General features: G+C 37.1%; 1 protein-coding gene across 3 annotated transcripts in view; it reads left to right on the forward strand.

Annotated features, from left to right (window-relative positions):
• The window catches only part of Rb1cc1 (RB1 inducible coiled-coil 1), a 67464-nt gene that overhangs the window by 24031 nt on the left and 27555 nt on the right, over positions 1–15878 (forward strand). For all 3 annotated transcript variants that reach the window (XM_035440034.1, XM_035440035.1, XM_027398940.2), the window contains exons 4-9: positions 2647–2773; positions 2907–3077; positions 6938–7140; positions 8768–9194; positions 14161–14331; positions 15684–15868. In XM_035440034.1, the coding sequence (XP_035295925.1) occupies positions 2647–2773; positions 2907–3077; positions 6938–7140; positions 8768–9194; positions 14161–14331; positions 15684–15868 (1284 nt within the window). The remainder of the gene's footprint in view (positions 1–2646; positions 2774–2906; positions 3078–6937; positions 7141–8767; positions 9195–14160; positions 14332–15683; positions 15869–15878) is intronic.

Here is a 15878-nt window from a genome sequence, read left to right on the forward strand (position 1 = left end):
TTTCAGTTTCAGCCCTTACATGGCAGCTCACAGCTATCTGTATCTCTAGTTCTAGGGCTTCCAGTGGCCTCTCCTGGCCTCTGTTTGTGGAAACCAGAGGGCAATTTATGCAAATTGTTTTTCTTTACCATCTAAGTTCTGGGGATTGAATTCAGGTCATTAGGGTTAAGGGTAAATGTCTTTACCCACTGAGCCATCTTGTCCATTTGCTATTTTTATTCTGTGTGAATAAAGTCAGTGGTTGTTTGGCTTATTAAGGAAAGAATAAATAATATCCAAATTAATGCAGCTCATTTCTAATCATTTTCTGCTTTGACCAAGATGTCAACTATTTGACTGAATATTCTCTCTCCTAAGCTTATAAAATGCAAAAGTTAGCTCTCAAGGCAAGGTAAAATTAATTTGAGGTCTTATGGGAAGAAGAAACAAGTAGTAACCATCATTTTCAAGGCTACTTACTTTATAGCATTACAGAATAAGCTAATCTCTTACTGAGTTTATTACCAATAGCTTGAGTAACATTTATTTTAAAAACAGTAAGTGTACTGGAGAGATGGCTCAGCACTTAAGAGCACTGTTGCTCTTGCAGAGGAACTAAGTTCTGTTTGAAGAAATGACATGGTGACTCACAGCCACATGTACTCTAGTTCCAGGGTATCTGGTGACTTCTGACCTCTGTGGACAAGAGACACACAGGTGTTGCACAGACAGATATGTGGGAAAAGCATATATACACAAACCATAAAGGGTTTTTTGTGTATTTGTTTTAATGGCACTATGGTTGGGGGTGGGGTGGGGGTTGGAGCCTCACATAGTTCTGCCTCTTCCTAGGGATCCTTAGTCAGTTAGTGAGTACTGGAGGCAGAAACACAATTTCTTTAGTAGTGGACCCACTGGTAAGTTGTCTCATATTCCTACACATAACACCTCACCCATATTCTTGAAGTAAATCTAATTAAACTTTTTAAATAAAATGTCAGCGTGACAGTAGGAAGCAGCTGGAGAGAGAAAGGAGACTAATGAGAATGAAAGGGAGATAAGTGGAGGAAAGTAAAATCTGTAGAAATGTCACAATGAAACGCATATGTATAATATGTGCTTTAAAAAGCTCTTTTAAAATGGCACTAAGGAAGCTGAAGAGTTAGCTTAAGGGTTAAGGAAGTTTTTGCGGCGCAAGCATGAAGACCTGAGTTTTAATTCTCAATGCCAATGTAAAAGACTTGATGTAGTATGTGCCTGTAACCCAGCTTTGTGGGGGGAAAGAGACAGCATGCAGAGACAGATGAATTTCTAGGGCGTGCTGTCCACTGAGTCTAGCCAAAACAGTAAACTTTAGGCTCAGTGGGAAGCCCTGTCTTAAAATATATGGTGGAAAGCAATGGAGGACAATACCCAGCATCAACCTCTCATGTCCACATGCAGGCACAGGTGAACATACCTACACATACACCAAATACATACACACACACAAATGCCACTGAGTTGTTATTTTATGATTTTTATTTTATTTCATACATGGTGTATGCTTGTATATATGTTCATTTGTGTACACGTGTATGTGCACATGTGTATGGAAGGTAGATATAGATGACTGATGGCTTGCTCTTTCAGCCTCTAAGTTTTCTTCCCCCCTGGAGCTTTCTGATTTAGCTAGGCTGACTAGCCAATGCATCCCAGTGATGTGCCTGCCTCCTCCCTATCTAGTGTTGGGGTTACAGACATGGACCATCACTTACTGCCTGCTTTTATATGAGAGCTGGGGATTTATCCTCAGTTTCCTTTTTCTTGTGCAATGGGCACAGCACTTTACACTTTACCCACAGAGCTATCTCCTCTGCCCTAATATATGTTTTAAATACATTCATTTTCATTGATTCAGTTTTACTTCTAATGGGATGACTGTTGTCATTATTTAAGGCCAGGCTGGTCTTGAACTTGCTCTTCCTTCTGGCATAACTGATTATAGCATGTGTCTATGGATTATGATTTTGTTTTTTAAAGGAAGGAGTCTTCCCATGGTTTATACTTAATGTATTTTCTATAATGTATTGTGAAACACAAATTCTGGGTTCTGAGATGCCACATATATGTCAGTTTATACCTTTCACTTTTATGCAAAAACCCAGAAAAGTAATTGTATGTACTGCTGTATATTATGGACTTAATTTTAGATGCCACAGAATAGGCATTTAATTCACTGACAGCCAGTTGATTGTGGCATCTAATTTTAGAAACAGTAGACTTTTTTAAAATTTTTTATTTAATTTTTACAAATTATAATTTCACATGTCAATCCCTTCTCCCTCTCCTCCCCCCCCCCTTTTTTTTAAAAAGGTTTTTCAAGACAGGGTTTCTCTGTGTAGCTTTGGAGGCTGTCCTGGAACTCACTCTGTAGACCAGGCTGGCCTCGAACTCACAGAGATCCACCGGCTGCCTCTGCCTCCCAAGTGCTGGGATTTAAGGTGTGCACCACCACCACCCGGCAGAAATAGTAAACTTTTATTACTTTTACTTATTTTTTTTTTTTGAGAAAAAAAAACGTAGAAATGAAATTCAATACTGTATTATGGTATGTGTTGTTTTCTGAAGTGCTGCTTTTATAAAGGCATTAGACATACGTAAATAACTGGATTTTGTTTTTCTAAGTGTGGCTGACCTTAAGCATGCCATTCAAAGCAAATACAAGATTGCTATTCAGCACCAAGTGCTGGTGGTCAATGGAGGAGAATGCATGGCTGCAGATCGGAGAGTGTGTACCTACAGCGCCGGAACGGTGGGTGTCACTAAACTTCACATTCTGCCTTCATCAGATGGGGAGCAGGGACTCTGTTCTTGTATTAAGGGCAGTGTGCAAGATCATCGTGTATAACATCATTTCTGTCATTTTTCCATTTTTTAAAATACAGGACACAAATCCAATTTTTCTTTTTAATAAAGAAATGATCCTATGTGACCGTGCACCTGCTATTCCCAAAACTACCTTTTCAACAGAAAATGATATGGAAATAAAAGTTGAGGAGTCCCTTATGATGCCTGCAGTTTTTCACACTGTTGCTTCAAGGACACAACTTGCAGTGGTAAGATCTAAGCAATTCTTTTAATTAAAAGTCTGTCTAGCAGAGAAGTCAAAATTACATAGGTAATATGAGAAATACCCAACTTTTTTTTCTCTCTTTACATTTTTTTTTGTTCTGTTTTAGTCTGTGCGCGTGTGCCTGTGTGCATGCACACCTGTGTGCACATACACATGTGTAAAAATTATAGAAGCCAGTAGCTTTTCTACCATATATTTCCTGGATTAACTCAGCTGCTTGGCAATGAGTGTTTTTCTGATAGTTGTTTCACAGAGGCCTCTTCTTAAAATAGGCTTTTTTAAACCACCTCTTCTACTGAAGTGCAGGGTTGGGGTTAAAATTAGGTGGTGCAATATTTAAGAGCATGTATTGCCTTTCCACCTGAGTTTGGAACCATGTCAGGTGGCTCACAACTGCCTGAAGTTCAACTCTGGGCTATCTGACACCTCTCACTTTAACAGGCACCTCTACCCCTCTGTCGTGCACACACACACACAATTTAAATTAGCAAAAAGTTATCTTTAAAAATTACTTATTCATATTTTGTAGTTAATATAGCTAATTTTAAATGTTTAGTCCTCTGTGTTACTAGTGTGAGAAGAATGTCATAAGAATGACTTGCCCAGCATCTCCCCCAAATGGGGATAGTCAGATAATTACTTTTGAACATTCTTTTGTTGATTAGATAATAGAGCTCAGGTAACTCTAGTAAAACAGTTATTTTTCTTTATTTCTAGTTGTCGGAAAAGGAACCACAATCCTTTCCCATCCATATGACTTACCATACTTTCCATCCCCATATGTTGTTGCTAATTATTTGATTTCCCTGTTTTGTTACAGTATTTTTGTTTTTAGATAGGGTCTCTGTGTAACTCCTGCTACTCTCAATCTGTCAATCCTCTCAGCTTAGCTTTTGATGTCCTGGAAATACAGGCATGCACCTTGCCTTGTTTTCTCTTACTTAATTATATGTCATTGTATGTAAGGTGTAAAGAAGTTGTGGGGTGTTTTACTTTTAGATAAGAAAAAAATGTGTTTCAGAACATGAAAAGTAGCACAGTTCACAGTGTATTTGTAGAAGCAAAATGTCTAGCAAGGTTTGCTCAGTAAAACTTAGGATGGACAGAAGGTTCTTGTGGCAAGGAAGCATGAAAAGAATTCAGACATTAGAGTCAGTGGCAAACTGGAGGCAGAAGGATGGAGTGCTGATGAAGCTGCTGTTCAGCCTAATAAGTGGGCAGCAGGCTTTTTATTTGATTTTCTTGGAGTGGGTTAACGTTTTGATAATTTGTCTATTCATTAATCATGGACTTTAAAAGATGTTTTTCTTGTGCATAAGCATTCTGTGATTTACTGCTAGAAAGGGATGACTTCATCCAGGATTGCTGAGTCCATTCTGTTGCTGTTGTCATCGTCATGATAAAAGACTTTGATAGTGCTTGAATCCGCCTGAGGTCAGGCCTACTTGATGGTGGCATCATCATCTTGCAAAACCTTTGGTCTCCTAAGTAAATGTAATATTAAATATTTAACATATTTTAACTGATTAGAGGGAAAGGTGATAAAATGTAAATCAACAAAAGCATGAAAAAGATATTATACAAGGAAAAGATACAGCAGATTATTATCAGGCATTGAGAATAATGTTGTGTGTGAGGAGAGATGATTTCTTTATTGTAGATGAGAAAAATGTTACAAATGTAATAGTTGAAATCAGAGTAAGGAACATTGTTACTGAGATTCAAGTGAATCAAAATGCCGGTCTGTGCTATTTATTCTTGTTTTTTTAATAGGTCGTTTGGAAATTGCGTGGTTCTTTAGGGCACTAGTACTTTTAGGTAGAGGAGGAAATTTTCAATTGCTTTTAAGGTTTTATTAAAGATAATTTTAGATACTTTAGCTGCTTAAATAACTTATCTTTGTCAAAGGCAATTGGTCAGCTATTTTCTTACTTGTAGAACTGAGATAAATTTTTCTTTCCTGTGCCTATAGTTACTTTTCTGAATATCCTTATTTTGTGCTTTTTGTACTTCCTGGTTTCTAATTTTTGTTTTATACTCACACATATGCACACATACGTATATACACAGGCACACATGCACACATGCACACACACACACACACACACACACACACACACACACACACACACACACACACACACATATATATTGACTCAACTAAGGGTGAACAAATGTCATGGGCAATTCCTAAGCCTGTTGGTCCACTGACAATTTTGCATTTTACACAATAATACCAAGGTCACCTCTATATCCTGTGAGCTTTCAACTGAATTATTGGCCAGATTTACAATACCAGGTATACATATGTTTCCTTCTGTGCAATAGGCCTTAAATCAGAAAGTAGTTCATTATCCCAATAACGTTTTTGCACCTATGGACATATCTTCAACATTCTTACCCAGTCCTCATTGCAATTCAAGTAGTTTACAGCTAGGTAAGAATATTGATGACTGCCCACTCTACACCCCCCCCCCCCACACACACCAGTTGCTTAAATAGCAGCTTCCACGAATGTGAGAGCTAGCCAACAGGGAAGAAGGTTTTGATCAGTACCAGCTTTTCTTCCTTTCCTGTGATGAATGTGTGTGCTGTTTTCAGCAGTAGATCCTAGGGTCCTACCACAAATTCTGATGGACAACCAAGAGCAATGGTAACCTGTATTGTTTGTTTGTTTTTTTGGGGGAGAATCCTCTTGCACACTCCTACTGACATGCTAATGTACATATTTTATATAAAGTGCTGTTTGTTTTATAGTATTAACTGCTTGCTTGCTCCCTTTTTGTCACCTCTCCCTCACACATACCGTCTGTGTTTGTCTAATTATCTCTGTGTTCTTCATACTTAGACCACATGCCACCTAATGTTTGTATTACAGGCATGCAACAACATGTTTGGCCCACAGTAAAATCTGATTCCTTTTTTGTTAGCATTTCGTGAGTCTTTAGACTTTTGGCCCTCTCTTTTCTTTCTCCTCTAGACTGTTGATAACTAGTTTTATTTTACATTTTCTATTCTTTTCCAGCCTTTGGAATTTTTTTATTCGTAATTTACATCAGTATTTTCTTTGGCCCTTCGTAAGTGGCCTGAGCTTCTGAAAGTCCTCACTGTGTCATTTTTTGTTAAGTGGTTAAGACAGAGTAATGTTACTTATTTTCTACAGGTCCAGAATCTTTTGTGACAGGGGACTTCTCTTATTCAGAAATCTCTTACATTGTGTTTGATCAGTTTGCACTTGGTACTTCATTCTTTGTAACTGAATTCCAGCCATCTGTTCTTAAAAAATTATTTGACTCTAGTGCTGAGAATGTTCAATTGGTAAGAACACTTGTTGGGCAACCATGAAGAGTCCCCAATATCTATATAAAAAGCTGGGAATAGTGGCATGTGCTAATCCCAGTAATTGAGCGTCAGTAGGCAGAAGTGTCACTAGGGCTTGCTGGTAGCCAGCTGGTAGCTCCAGACTCAAACTTGGTTTCAAAGGAATAAAATAGAAGTGATAGGACACCCAATATCCTCTTTAGGCTTCCATGCTCATAACTCTTGCACATATACTACATACATATATACCACAGCATGTACATGTGCATGTGTGAGCCCATGTGCGCACACACACACACACACACACACACACACACACACACACACACACACACACACACACACACTAATATTTTATTTTGAGGACTCCTACCTTACAATTTCAATATGTGTTTATATTAGTCTAAACTTTGATAGTGCATTTTCAGTCTTTATGTTTGGCAAAAATGTGTGTTGGGTGTGTGTGTGTGCAAACTTGAACACATAAACCATTGCTTTCTTTTATTTTTCATTTTCAAACAGGAAATGTATGAAGTTGCCAAGAAGCTTTGCTCTTTCTGTGAAGGGCTTGTCCATGATGAACATCTTCAACACCAAGGCTGGGCTGCAATCATGGCTAATCTGGAGGACTGTTCAAATTCATACCAGAAGCTTCTTTTCAAGTTTGAAAGTATTTATTCAGATTATCTGCAATCCATAGAAGACATCAAGTTAAAACTTACTCAGTATGTTTATCATTAATTGGATTTTAAAAATACCCTTGAAATTTATCCATTGTTTTTTAGTCACTGGATGTTTGTTCCTTGGAGGTCATGTGTGTATTTAAATAATGATTAATTTTAGAGTCTTCTTAAGCATTTTTATTATGATTATTATTATTTTGTGTGAGTATAGGTATGTGTGTTCCATAGTGCTTATGTAGAAGTCACATGTTGGTTCTCTCCTTCACTGTGGGATTCAGGCCGATCCTGTTACCCACTCAGCCACCTCACTGGCCCATTCTTAGAGCCATGCTTTAGTGAAGTTGTGGCTTTTTGGTTGGATGCTGTTTTGTTTTGTTTTGTTTTGTTTTAAGACATGGTCTCTCTGTGTTACCTTGTCTGTTCTTGAATTCACTCTCTGATGTCACAAGAGATCTGCCTGCCTCTGTCTCCCAAGTGCTGGGATTAAAGGCATGTTCTACCTTGCCCAGCTCTAAATTGTGTTTTAAAATGCATATTTTGATTCCCACATACTTTTTTTTTCTCAAGTGATTTAATTCTATAAAAGGCTTGGAATAATTTATAAAACTAAGAATCTGTTTCTATATTTGCCCCATAGAGAAAATGTAAAGTAGAGGAAAAAAAGACCAAAACCCACATCTCAGATAAATAAAAAGCCATCAGACACGTAAATTTTTAAGTTATTTTAAAAATGTTGCCACTCTAGTGTTAAGTTCTTTACATATTAGGCATCAAGTACTATTGGGCTTTGGAAGGAAACCAAATCTATAGTTAATATGCAAATGAGCATTAATTCGGCCTTAGAATAACTATTATGGATGCATGCTCATATATGTACTTTCTAAATTTTGTGTTCTGTTTGTTTGTTTGTTTGTTTGTTTGTTTTTGAATTTGCATTAGAGGTGATTGCATGTTCTCTTACTTTCCTTCCCTTCCTTAAATCTTTGCATTTTTTTAAGTGATGCTGGAGACTTAATCTAAGCTCTTTCCTGGGTTTGAGCATTTTTACTCTCATCAGTTGTGAGAGTAACACTCAGTTGTGTCCCAATCACAAGACTCCTTCACTCCCTGCTTTTTCCTCAGTATTGCAGATTGACTGGTTATGGGCAAGTTTTGGCTCTTGTTGACATTGAAAGAAATATTGATAGGGAAGAGAATGAATAACAAGTATTAGAAGGATCGTTTTAAATTATTTGTTACAATAACCTTTCCAAGTACCTATTTTGGAGGGAGTCCTGCTAACCACATCAATTTATTTTAAGTAGTCTTTTTATATATAATACAACCCTATGAAATATGAGATTTCATATTTCCCCATAAGCAGCTTATCTCTCATTCATTTTCCTGATGTGGTGAATGTAAGTGTCACAGTCTGAGGGACTGCTGGTCATATAAAGTTTTATTTGAAAAGGGCTTGATTAAGAAGTCAGTGTCTACCTGTTTAGTATAATTTTTCTAGCTTTGCTATAAATTGATATTTTAACATTAATGGTCAACCTCTCTACTAAACTGTACCTTTAGCTGACTAATAAAAGAGCAGTGGTAAGGTTGGTATTTTGAAGTATACTGTGATTACATTGGGTGATACTAGAACACACTTGCTTTACTGACTCATGTTTTGTATATTAAGTTTAGGAACTGCGGTTTCAGTGATGGCCAAGATTCCACTGTTGGAGTGCCTAACCAGACATAGTTACAGGGAATGTTTGGGAAGAATGGATTCTTTAAATGAACATGAAGGCTCAGAGAAAGCTGAGATGAAAAGACCCACTGAACTGGTGCTCTCTCCTGATATGCCTAGAACAACTAACACATCCTTGTTAACCTCATTTCACAAGTCAGTGGAGCATGTAGCTCCAGATCCCACCGATGCTGAACGTGGCAAAGAACTTAGGGAATCTTGTCAAAGTACTGTCCAGGAAGAAGAAGCTTCAGTAGATGCTAAAGACAGTGATCTGCCTTTTTTTAATGTTTCCTTGTTAGACTGGATAAATGTTCAAGATAGACCTAATGACGTGGAATCTTTGGTCAGGAAGTGCTTTGATTCTATGAGCAGGGTAAGTAATGTGTGTGTGTGTCGGGGTGGGCTCTCAAGTTTATAGTTGAAACAGAATACCTTGGATTGGAACTTGGATATTGGATCAGATTACTTATAACCATGCTTTTGAATTGATTATGAAGTATTTGAGAATATAAATGCAGTGAGAAGGGCTTACATAAATTTTGAATGGTTCAAGGATGAATCACTACCAACTAAAATATAGTGTTGAACATTTCCATTATCTAGAAAGTTGTCTTTTGGGGCAGTGGTGGCACAAACCATGGCAGAGGCAAGCATATCTCTGAGTTCAAAGCCATCCTAGACTACAGAATGAGTTTGCAGACAACCAGGGGCTACTGTCTTGAAAAACAAACAAAACCCTTCCTACATGATACACCTGAGACTGGACTTTAAGGATATTGTCCTGCTAGCAACAAGCAGTAAATTTAAGAAAGAAAGAAAAAAAAGAAAAGAAAGGAAGGAAGTTGTCTTTTCCCAGTGAGCACTTCCCTACATGAGAAATTTTAACTGCCATCTCCTTAAAAATTCATTGGTAAGACATTGTGCTTTTAGTTCAAATTCTAGAAGCAAACCTGGGATAAATCTCTCTATAAAATCTGCTCTGTGAGTTTATATAAAATATTGGCATCAGAAAGGAAATTGTTTTATTGACACAAAATACTAAATACAAAATACAAAAAACTGGAAGATTTCAGTTAACAGAATACAAAAGTTCTTAAAAGGGGTACTTAGTTAGAAAACAGATTTGGTCCTTGATTCCATCATTCTTTTAAAAAAAAAAAAATCTGGTCTAGGATGCTTGGAACAGCACTGTCTACCTTAAGTTATAAGTAAAGTGAATACCTCTACAATCTTTGTCCTTGATAACATCTAATAGGTAGATGTTTCATTCAGTTAGGCCTTTGCCCAGCAAAGATTATTATCAAAAATGAATGAAAGCTAGACTAATGTTTCTGTTTAAATTTTAAATTAATAATTAGTAGATTAAATTTCTATTTGACTGGGTAATCAGCCATATAAGTGGACATAATAATTGGTGTCATTTTTCATAATTAGAATTTGTTGTGGAATAATCATTTCATACACTGTAAAGATGTGTATTTGCCAAGGTGCCTTCTGATTGGTTTAATAAAGAGCTGAACGGCTAATAGCTAGGCAGGAAGAGGTATAGGCAGGACATCCAGTCAGAGAAAGGGGAAGAGGAGATGAATCTAGGTGCAGGGCAGATGCCAGAAGAGACGGGAGAGGCAGCAGGACACACAGGAAAAGTGGTAAAAGCCACGAGCCATGTAGAAATGGGTTAATTTAAGTTATAAGAGCTAGTTAGAAACAAAATTCGGCTAAGGCCGAATTTTCATAATTACTAGTAAGTCTCTGTGTTGTGATTTTTGGGGCTGAAGGTTCAAAAAAGACTGCTATAAAATATTAGAATCCAGAATAATTTTCCATAAAACTGGATGCTTGCTAGGGAAGCACTCTACCACTGTGTTGTATCCCCTGTAAGACAGAGTCTCATTAACTTTCCCAGGCTGACTTTGAACTCACTGTGTAGTCCAAGTTAGACTTTTTTGCAATCCTCCAGCATCAACCTTTTGAGTAGCTGAGAGTATAGGTCTTGCAACTAGATCCACCATGAGACATACCAGTTTTTGTCTCTCATTTAGTGAGTACTTATTTCATAGCTGTAGTTTTGTTTTCCAGCAACATAATGAATAAAAGATGCCCAGATTAGATGCTTTTATGTTTCTGTTTGAAGTCCTCAATTTCATAGATTAATCCCATTTCTATTGTTATTCATAATGTATATTTCCTATTATGAGTTTCAGATACTTACCTCTGGAAATGAGTTTTTCTGAATTTAGTGTTTGAAATCACTCAAACTCCAGCCTGGATACTTGTGGATTTAAGTGTCTTGTATTTTTGTTTCTTTTTTTTTCTTGTTTTTTGAGACAGGGTTGTTTTGGCTCTTTAGTCTTTTGGGGAGCTTATTCTTGGTTATGAATGCCCAGCCTTAGCTTGACTTGTTTATTGCCAGCTTTTCTAATTTAAATTATCCCAGCTACCTTTTGTTTCTGGTCTTTCTCCTTTTTTTTTTAACTTCAATTTCTTACTTCCACTCTTACTCCATGACTGGCTGTGTAGATAGCCCATTTCCATGTTTTCTTTCTCCTCTGTCTCCTGGCTGTCCTAGAACTCACTTTGTAGACCAGACTGGCATCAAATTTACAGAGATCCATCCCGCCTCTGCCTCCCAAGTGCTGGGATTAAAGGCGTGCACTACCACCTGCCAGTATTTATAAGTTAATTAGCAATTTGAATCCCTAGCTTTACATGAGTATAGACTGACAGATGATAGTTTTGGTAGTCATTTTGTTTGCAACCCAAACAAAATTTAATTTATGCATAATATTCTATGAATGTTGATTCATTTTTTGTAGACTTCTGTTTTATAAATTAAGAAGATTTATGATCCTGGTTAATAAATGGGTTAACATGTATACTTTGCTCAATTTAAACTTCCCAGTGTGTTTCTATTATTTCTTTCAAACAACTTACTATTTTACTTTATTTATTGATTTGTCTATTTTTATTAATAAGACAAGGTCTCATTATGTAGCCCTGGCTGGCTGAGAGTAAAACTATTGAATATTTTGCTTGTTGTACAAAGGGCAGTTTGTTTAAAGGTTATATAGTTAGAAATAGAGACAATTAGAAAATTGGTTTTACAACTTATTTAAGACAACTGTTGTATATTAGTCATGTATATGTCAGAGATCTCATGAGTAAAATTAATCTAGCACTAAATGCTGATGATAGAAACCTGAACAAATAATTATTAATATGATTAATATTAGCCAAAACCCATCTGGAAATTATGTCTTTTATCATCTGGGAAAATGGAATAAAGTATTCCATAAATTATTAAGCAAGTAAAATTTTATTGCAGAAAGGATTTTTGAAATTATGTTAAAGTAACTCAAGATAAATCCATTATTTTTCTCTTTCTGACCATTGTTCACTTGAATTGTCTTCCTGTTTCACCCCCTCTCTAGACCCCTTTAAAGAGACTAGCCAAATATCTTCTTTACCTATCAGAAGGGCAGTCACCAAGACTTTGGTCAATAAGATGGTTTAGTGGATAAAGGATAACTTGAACATGATGTCTGTGTCCCAGATGGTAGAGAGAGAGAGGATTGATTCCCCCAGTTGTTGTCTTTTGTCCTCCTTTTGTATGTCATGGCTTTTGAGATATTTCTCTCTCTCCCTCTCTCCCTCTCTCTCTCTCTCTCTCTCTCTCTCTCTCTCTCTCTTCTCTCTCCCTCTCTCTCTCTCTCTCTCTCTCACACACACACACACACACACACACACACACACACACACACACAGATGAAAAAGTAGCTTGGCTGATACCTTCATATTATTAGCTGGCCTTGAGAATCATGTCTGAGGCTTGAAAAGCTGTGCTAGTTTTCCTGCAATAAAAGTTGAGCTTTGGATCTGGCAATATGGTAAAGGCCTGAAAACCTTATGCTGAAAGGAGAGAACTAATTCTCGGAAACTGTCTTCTGACCCCATGTGCATGCTATGGCATGTCCTTTTGCTTAGAGGTAAAGGCCCCACGTTCCGTTTTCAGTATACTACAATAGCAGTAATGATGAAGTAATAAAACGTTCTTTCACAGCTATTGGCAGTGGCTCCCACCTATAACTCTAACACTGAAAATTTGAAACTAGCTTGGGCAATGTAGTTTGAGTTCCTGAGTGAGTCCCTGCCTGGATGGATGGATGGATGGATGGATGGATGGATGGATGGATGGATGGAGTGCCTAATGCTAAAACTATGATTGTAATTGGAGCAATTAGAGTCTGAAAAGAAATTTGTGAAGGAACCAGTAAAACCTGAGGAGATAAGCAGATGTGGTCTGTAACAACAGTCTTTCCGCCAGCCACCATAGTTCCACCTGCCACGTGGGTGGCCAAGATAACACACAGAGACTTATATATTAGGTACAATACTGCTGGCCAGTGACTAGGATTTTTTTTTTTTTTTTTTTTTTTGTTGTTGTTGTTGTTTTTCGAGACAGGTTTTCTCTGTGTAGCTTTGGACCCTATCCTGGCACTCGCTCTGAAGACCAGGCTGGCCTTGAACTCACAGAGATCCGCCTGCCTCAGCCTCCTGGGATTAAAGGCGTGCGCCAACAACGCCCGGCTTAGGATTTCTTATATGCTTGCTGTGTCTTAAGTTATCAACCATAGCCATAATCTACAGTGGTCTACTATGCCAAAGTCCCAAGACCCTTCAATGAAACAAGGTTATTTGATATTTGTGACTAGACATTTATTACTAGGAAATAGTCAACCATTCAAACACATTGTTGAATTAAAGTCAGATAACAGGCAGGATTAAAGACTTAGAATGCATATTGATCAAGCCATTTCCTTGAAGTAGAGATTATGTTTTCTGTCCCACTTGGGGAGAAAAATCTTGCCTTTTTAAAGATGGGGTCTTGCTGAAATGCTTGTGCAAGCCAAACTTTTGGTATTCTGCCTTGCTTCCTAAGCTCTGAATTGCAAGCATATGCCGAGGTGCCTGGAAATGCTTTTGAGAAAAATTGAGTTGATAAGAGTTGCTACCCAAAAATGGGTTTGTTGTTAACTCTACTTTATATGACTTTGATGACCTCGAAAAATAACACTTTCTTAGGGATATTGAAAACTGATTAAATTATGCCATTGATTGAGATTTGTGATTTCCTGGAATTTTGCACTTGATTTTGTATTGTTTAGGATCAGGTGAGCCCTACAAACCTTTCTTTAGAAGTATAACTTGATTTGCAGTGCATTGCTTTTCTGTGTCATTTTCCATTACTTTTGTATCTGACTCTGTATCCAATTAGTGTGACATATAGTTGAAATTATTTCCAGAAGATTTTATTCATTTATGTTTCCTTTTTCATTTAGCTTGACCCAAAGATTATTCAACCATTTATCTTAGAATGCCATCAAACTATTGCCAAACTTGATAATCAGAATATGAAAGCCATTAAAGGGCTTGAAGATCGGCTGTATGCCCTGGACCAGATGATTGCTAGCTGTGGCCGGCTGGTAAATGAACAGAAAGAGCTTGCTCAGGTATTGTGTGTAACTGTTTTTGTATATTTTAAGTGCAGTGTCTATTTAGTGTGCACACCTATTCACTTTTCCCTTCACTGTTGGTGATGCATTATTAATTACATATGTATTCATTAGATTTGCCTGTCACTGAGACTATATAACTAACAAAAGTTAACTTAAGGGAAAAAAGGTTTATTTTGTTTGGTTTCAGAAGGGTACAGTCTGCGGTAGTGGTAGTAGTAGGTACAACATAACTCGTAGCAGGTTAAGAAAATAGGATCCAGAAGCAAAGAATGGAACAGACTGGGCTGAGCTAGAGCTGTAGCCAAAGGCCCATACCTCAGTGATCCATTTTTCAACCAAGTCTTATATCCCAAGGGTTCCATACCTTCTCACAACAACACCAAGGGATGTCCAAATGTGAGATTGTGGGGACAATTCAGATTTATAACGATATACCATGTAATGGGAGAGGGGGGCAGACATGTTCTATGTTATTCCCATTTGAGACAGGTCTCACTCTGTTACACAGCTTAACATGCCTCTGCCTCCTTTTTGGTTTTGTGATTACAGGTGACTGCCATCACACACAACCAATGCATACTCTTAATGATTGGGTTTGATAAAATAAAGTGAGTTCAGGTACTATGGATAAAAACTGAAATAGAAACCATGAAAGTACTTTCAGTAGCTGGAGTGAAAAAGATTATTTTTAATGTATTAAAACAATATGATAAAGGGAGTTGTACTAATTATGTACCTTGTCTCCCTCAAAAAACAAACAGGACAAGAAATAGAAGAAAAATAAGAAATCTTGGAAAATTGACTAATCCTTTATATTTATGACCACTTGTTTTCCTGTCCCCAGAGCTAAATAGCTGAATTTCATCTCAAGCTGTTATACCTCCTCCACTCCTTCCTTCTTTCCTTTCCCTCCCACCCTTCTTAATTCATGGACTGGAATTTTCCATTGTAGCCCAGGATGTCTCCTTCCTACCTCTGTTTCAGAGTACTGTGGCTTCTATTGGTTGTTGCATTTTCATTCCTTGTGATGTTGATATTTCATGTGCTTGTACTTTAGTTAGAAAAACGAAAGAAAAGTCTAAGTTAGCTTTAATTTTGTGTTTCTCTGTATTTGTTTGCTTTGGGCTTGCATTTGGATCAGTTTAATGCAGATTTCAAGATATAGATTGTTGTAAGTTGGTTTTTAGTCCCTGGACTAAAAACCTGCTTTTTGTTTCTCCTTTAGTGTGAGATAAGGATTTTAGTGATCAAAATGGAAAGTGTCCCATTGTCTGTTTTTCTCTTAATTATGTTATTATGTCATTTATCTAACAATTAAATATTCTTAAAACTTTTTTTCCTCAAAGGGATTTTTAGCTAATCAGATGAGAGCTGAAAACTTGAAGGATGCATCTGTATTACCTGATCTGTGCCTGAGTCATGCAAATCAGCTAATGATTATGTTACAAAACCACAGAAAATTGTTGGATATTAAACAGAAGTGTACCACTGCCAAACAAGAGCTAGCAAACAATCTACATGTCAGACTGAAGTAAGAGATT

The sequence above is a fragment of the Cricetulus griseus genome, chromosome 2 (genome assembly GCF_003668045.3).
Source record: "Cricetulus griseus strain 17A/GY chromosome 2, alternate assembly CriGri-PICRH-1.0, whole genome shotgun sequence".
Taxonomy (NCBI): Eukaryota; Metazoa; Chordata; class Mammalia; order Rodentia; family Cricetidae; genus Cricetulus; species Cricetulus griseus.